Raw genomic sequence first — 6,382 nt, forward strand, 5'->3', positions numbered from 1 at the left:
AACACTCAACCTGTGAGATTTCAGGGGAAACAAAGAACTTTTTAAAGAAGATTCTAAGCCTGTTGTCTTTTTACAGTTTGGATCCGAGTATTTTATAATGAAGAATACATATAAAATAATATTATTAAATTCCGCTTTATTTAAGAGAATATTGAATTATTGGAGGAGAAAAATTGCTTTAATTCAATAACATTTTTGTCTTATTTTCATGGCAATCTTTCCATTTGGCCTTTTCTTATCCCATTTTCTTTTCAAATATTAAGAGGCACTTGATATATTTATTGGATCGCTATTGCTATGTCAAACAAATTCAGTTGTAATAGTAAAAGACCATTTTCTCTGCAGTTGTGAGTATTTTGTATTTTATTTTGAGACTTACTAAGGTCCCCTTTTCTAAGGCTAATTTCACCTTTATGTCTAAATAGAATTTGTAAAAATAGACACTTATAGAAAAGAATGTTGCTTTGGCATGAGGGTAAAGGGATTCGACGAGCTGAAGAATTACAGCGTCTGATTTAACCAGTGACGCCCAGTCTCCTGCCCTCTTCTGCCCTTCTCTATATAAATGCTTCCTTCCCCTTCTGCAGTTGTTTCTCTTTCTTCCCTTTAATTGTGATAGTTCCCAGAGTTTCTTTCACATTCTTCTATTTAGATTCTGCCTTAAGAAATTTGCATATATTATTTGTATGTATTTGGGGAGTGCGTGTGATGTTCTGATACCTGTATTCACTGTGCAATGATCAGGGTAATTGAGATATCCATCAAATCAAACATTTATCGTTTCTTGGTGTTAAGAACATTCCACATCTTCTTTCTCAGATAATTTGAAATAAACAATGAATTACAGTGAACTATAATTTCCCTAGTGTACTCTAAGTATTGTACCTAATTCCTTCTAACGGAATTTTGGTAACCCTCGACCAACTTCTCATTTCATCCTCTTTCTATAATGCATTCTCTACTTTGTAATCATAACCACTGTCAGAACAATAAAATCTCCACTAAAATCCTCAGGGAGAATAAATTCCTTGGCAAGCTGTTATCTGTTATAACACTTACTACAGAACAGGTAATTGGTTTCACGTCTACACCAAAATGTCGTATAATTAACAACTGAAGCCTTATAGGTGGTTTCAAGGAAATAATACATACTACCTTAAATAGTGATAATAACAGACTTTTTTTTTCTATTATGAATGATTTGTTGTTTACAGTCTACTGTCATTAGCACTTCTAATCCCATTAAAAAATGATTTACCTCATTCAATTCTTTTTTACTATATGAATCATAGTAATTATTGGCTTCCAGAGCTCAGTTTTTTTCTGATTGCTCATTAAAATACAACTAAAATAAATAACCAACATAATCTTGAATAAAACTTTTAAACAGATAGCTAGATCTGCATAATGCGAAATAAAAGCGTATTTTCGTTTCATAGGTACTTACAAACGTATCAACATTTTTATTGAGATGTATGTACTGAAGCATTTATATCCTGCAATTTTAGAGAAAGGTATAGAAAAACCTTGTAACATGGTTAGTCTCTGCTTACCCACCCTGCTCAAAAAACAAACCAACAGGTGAATCCTATTCCAAGAGTTGCTTGGACTCAGCAAGAGAGTTGTTAGGTTGTTCAAACTGGAAATACTGCTGGTAGTTTTCAAATCCTCCTGCAACCCAAAAACTACTGTTGGGATTGGGCAAACCTCACTCAATAGTCTATTGTAGATGCGTAGATGTTTAATAATCTATGAAACACCTGTAATAAACGACAGTGATGATAACTTTTGAAGGTTTTGGTAACACTTTAATTACACAATAATAATTAGTTGAGCACTCACTGTGTGTTATTCTTGGGTACATTGTATATTTTGGTTGATCAAAAGTATTGGTTTGTTTTTAATGTTTCTTTTCTTTCCTTCCGTCTATCTTCTTCTTCTTCTTCTTCTTTTTTTTTTTTTTTTTAGATGACACGAGAACAATACATATTAGCCACACCACAGAATAACCTGCCAAGGACTGAGAATGCCCAACTTTACCCGGTGGGGATTTATGGCTGGCGAAAGAGGTGCTTATACTTCTTTGTCCTTCTGCTGTTGGTAACCATGATAGTTAACTTAGCCATGACAATATGGATATTGAAAGTTATGAATTTCACTGTGGTAAGTACCACCATGATTTTACATCTATTGCTTTGGGTTCATAAATGCAGCTATGCATTTATTTATTTTTTTATTTATTTTTTAATCAAAAGTTATTCATCCCAATCTTTATACATATGTATCTTTAACAAAGTCAGTCATTTTAAGCCTGCATTCAAATCCTCCAGTCCTGACACACACATGATACTGCTCCCTGCTACTGAAGTGTGGGAAATTTGTTTCGTAAGACAGCACAGACACTGATTCATTAAGGAGGCAGGAGACATTTGGCCAGTGAGCGTAAACCAGCATTTGCAACTATCTTGGAATTTACTCCTAATTTAAGGAGTTTTTAAAGATAATATTTCACATTATAATTAATGTTAATGCCATCAATAATAAGTGACTTTGAGTGTATGCTACTTTAGCTCTCTGTATTTTCTGTCTATACAACACATTGCATGATTGAATCTAAACCGTGGGATTTATCCTGAGCTGTCTATAATTGCTATCAAATGGTGACCCATTACTTTTACAACATATACTTGGTAAATAGGAGATAAAGCAGAAATTAAATAAAATTGTAGGAAAAGTAATACCTATAAAATGATTGTACAATTAATTTATTGATGACTTTTGCCTTGGTTTATTGAACGCATGCAAGAAATCTATAAGCTGGACTTATAGACTTAGGTGGGAAAAATTTGCTGTCCTGGCAAAGTCCAGTTTAGATCATTTCATATTTTCTAGCTAATTTTTTTTTAATTTCTCTACTGTGCTTTTAAATCATTCTGCCTTGGTTTGGAGACCTCAGATGTCTTCATATAGGAGAGTTACCTTTCACTTGCTAAACAAGCTGCTGTATTCTTTAGAACTCTGCCTCTTCGGGGGTGAGTCGAAAGCTGGCTGATATTCCTGTGCTGGGCGATTTTTTTTTCTCCTCTCCTGGATATTGATTTAGTAGGAATTGTCTCTTTCTCACTTCTCTAACACTTTATTCTAACCCAGGAAACAACCTCAAAAGGGAAAATGAGCCCAGCCTCTGTCCATGATGTGAGGTATGACTGTCCACAGGCCTGTAGGTCAGGAGTCTGGGAGGGCAGGTGGCCTCACCTTCCAGAGAAGAAAAACTATAACTGTGTAAATTAGGACAGAGTAGCATAAGTACAGAAAAAAGTAAACAGAGCAATAATTCCATTTCTTCCAATACAGTGTCAGTTTTGAAGAGTATTGATTAAAAAGAAACTAAAAGTACAGGAAAGATGAGCAGGATTCAGTGTGTTCCCAGGGCTGGAAAATAATAATTGTGACCGAGACATGGTATGTGTTCAGGACCACGGATCAGGCATCGTGGGTTATCTGTGGGTGTCTAGAAGTGGAGTTGGGAGCTAGTAGGTAATTACTGTTTATCGCATTCTCTGGGGATGCATGGGAACTGTTCTTTTGTCTAAGCTTTGGCTGGGTTTCCCACTCATTGGGGAATATTCTGGCGTGAATGTCACCAACTCTCTCTCTGTTTCTGTTCTTCTCCACGTTGCTCCCACCTTATCTGACCAGCGTCTGGGCTTCATTCATCCTAGGCTGGGGCAATGTCCGTGCTCCTGCCAACTCCCTTCTGCTACCTTCAATATCAGCCAAACTATCAGTTGCTGATGTCAACATTTTTAAATTCCTTTGTCTTAACAAAGAGAGAGAGAGAGAGAGAGAAAGGAAAATTTGGAAAAGTGATAAAGAGTAGAGTTTTCTCTAAGTTTTGAACGTTCATGTGTAATATTTGATTTCCTTTCTCAAAAGGTATCTTTCAAAATCTCCTCAAAGATAGAATCAGCCTCTAGTTTCAGAGAGCCTTGATTCTATCCAATGACCAGATGATGGGAATTATCAAGTTCCAGCCAAGTAAGCTTCTCAAGTGTATTTAAGTTAATTAGAAAAATATACTTAAATGCATTAATTATGTGGCTGTTGTATCATATTCCCAATATCCTGTCTCATGCTGTCGCCCAGGCTGGATAAGCCATTCATGGGAAATAATTGGGACAATCACCTGTGTCTTCAGGATACTTCTGGGCCTCAGGGATTCTGTCACCCATGGAGCTATCTAATTTGAACCTCAGCTGGCCAAAATGTAAATGCCGACATAGACCGAGTGATAATGAAATCCTAGGGTTGTTTCCATAGGAATCTTGGTTTTTGTTTTTCCTTTTTCTTTTGAGTCGTGCCTTCAAATTATGATTTTGTCTTTTTATGTTCGAAGGAGAGCCTGTCCCTCCTTCAGTCATAAAAGCTATGTGCTTGTAGCCAAAGTAGATACACAGATAGAGCTGTGATGATTTTCTCAAGGCCGTGTTTGTAGAGTCACACACTCTTGTTTTCAATGGAGCTGTTCTTCATAGTTCAGAGAAATTCAGGATTCCTTTAGTAGCTGCAGATTTTAGCAGTCCTGAATGCTACAGATTAAGTTGTATGTACTTGAGAAGTATTAGATAATTTCCAATCCTCTTACATTGAGCAGTAAAAAGAGAATCAATTTTATGTTTTCGCTCGCACGTTACATTTGTATCTATGTCCACAGAGAATACCAAGGATTAGTTGGCATACTTTAGCAAGAAGTAGAAAATGATATGCAAATCATTTGGGGACCATCATTGATCTGTACAAAATGTATTTCTTTTTCCTTATAACTGTTGCCACCCCAAAGAGGACATATGAGGCTGTTAACATCTTTTATTTGAACGAACTAGACAGGTTATTGTTATCGAATTACTGTATTTTCAGCATAGCCAGGGTAGCTGCTAACCTGTCTTAATAGGTTGAAGTTGATCATTCTGTTCAATGTTGCGCATGATCTGTGTAGTTGATGTGATACTATTTTATGGAAATAATTTGTCTTTCTCATTTTGTGATGAATAAAATAATCCTGCTCTTTGTGATACCCAGGTGCGGAGAAATGAGAGAAAAGAAATGAGTTTATACCACAGGGGGGAAGACTTATCCTGGCTCTGTGGGTTGATAAATGTAGCCATGAGTTGAAGAGGGAGATTCTGAAACCTCATTCCATCAAGATCATTACAACCCAATTACATGTTTTTAAGTCACTGTTGTGGTTCAATATAATGGACTATGCTAAAGGGTCTATCAAATCCAGCCCTTTTGCTGCTCTATTCTTTTCTATATTGAAGTCACATTCTAAATAAGTTAGCTCTATGTTTAAAAATTATAAAGGAACACTTTTCTAAGAAGAACATTTTCCAGCTCCATCCATGTAAACATGAAAGAGGTAAAGTCTCCATCTTTCCTTATGGCTGCGTAGTATGCCATGGTGTACATGTTCTTCTTAGCAAAGTATCACAAGAAGGGAAGAAAAAATATCCAGTGTACACAGCCCTATTATGAAACTAATTTATAGCTTTCATATAAAAGCTATAACCTAATTATAGCCTAAGAAAATGGGGAGGAGTGAGAATGGGGGGAGGGGAAGAGGGTGGGTGGGTGGAGGGATCACCTCTATGGTTTGTCTTACAAGGGTACAAGTGAATCTTTCTAAAAATAGAATATAAACATCTTAACACAATAACTAAGAAAATGACATAGAGGCTATGTTAACCAGTTTGAAGAAAATATTTAAAAATGTATATGAAAACACCACACTGTACCCCATGATTGCATTAATGTACACAGCTAACATTTCATTAAAAAAAAGAATGTAGGATCCAAAAAAAAAAAAAATTTGTAAAGGAATACAATAAGAAAGTGTTCGGTTTAAGAATAAGAGTACTGACTCTTGGCAGCATCCAAGTGCAGCCTAGTTCTATTAGATGTGCTAGCAAAGCCTGCAAAATAAGGAATAGACACATAAAGAACATTTACTAAGCAGAAGGGGAGAGAAAAATCTACATGTTGTGGATGAGAAGTGGAGAAAACCCAGAGAAGGGTTTGAAGCAATTTACTGGATACATTGGAGAAAAAAACTATTAGAGCTTTGTGGGGTTCTATCTTTCATAAGAAAATGTGAGTAAATACAAGTTGGCGTCATAGAAGTACTGAGTACGTTGGACACTTTTTCCTCCATTCTTGAGATCCTATACTCAGGAGAATATATTCTAGGTCCCTCCATATAAATATAAAAGAGGTAAAATCTCCATCTTTTTTAAGGCTGCATAGTATTCCATGGCATACATATACCATAATGTATTACTCCGTTCATGGGTCAGTGGGCGCTTGGGCTTCTTCCATGGCTTGG

The 6,382-nt window shown here is 36.0% G+C and overlaps 1 protein-coding gene across 3 annotated transcripts in view; it reads left to right on the top strand.

Moving 5' to 3' along the window:
• The first annotated feature begins 1,968 nt into the window (after positions 1–1,968).
• The window catches only part of SGCZ (sarcoglycan zeta), a 298,348-nt gene continuing 293,934 nt past the window's right edge, over positions 1,969–6,382 (top strand). For all 3 annotated transcript variants that reach the window (XM_003797658.1, XM_012810023.1, XM_023517806.1), the window contains exon 1: positions 1,969–2,163. In XM_003797658.1, coding sequence (XP_003797706.1) covers positions 1,969–2,163 — 195 coding nt within the window. The remainder of the gene's footprint in view (positions 2,164–6,382) is intronic.

Source organism: Otolemur garnettii, unplaced genomic scaffold, assembly GCF_000181295.1.
Source record: "Otolemur garnettii isolate 467f Iridium unplaced genomic scaffold, OtoGar3 scaffold00121, whole genome shotgun sequence".
Lineage (NCBI taxonomy): Eukaryota > Metazoa > Chordata > Mammalia > Primates > Galagidae > Otolemur > Otolemur garnettii.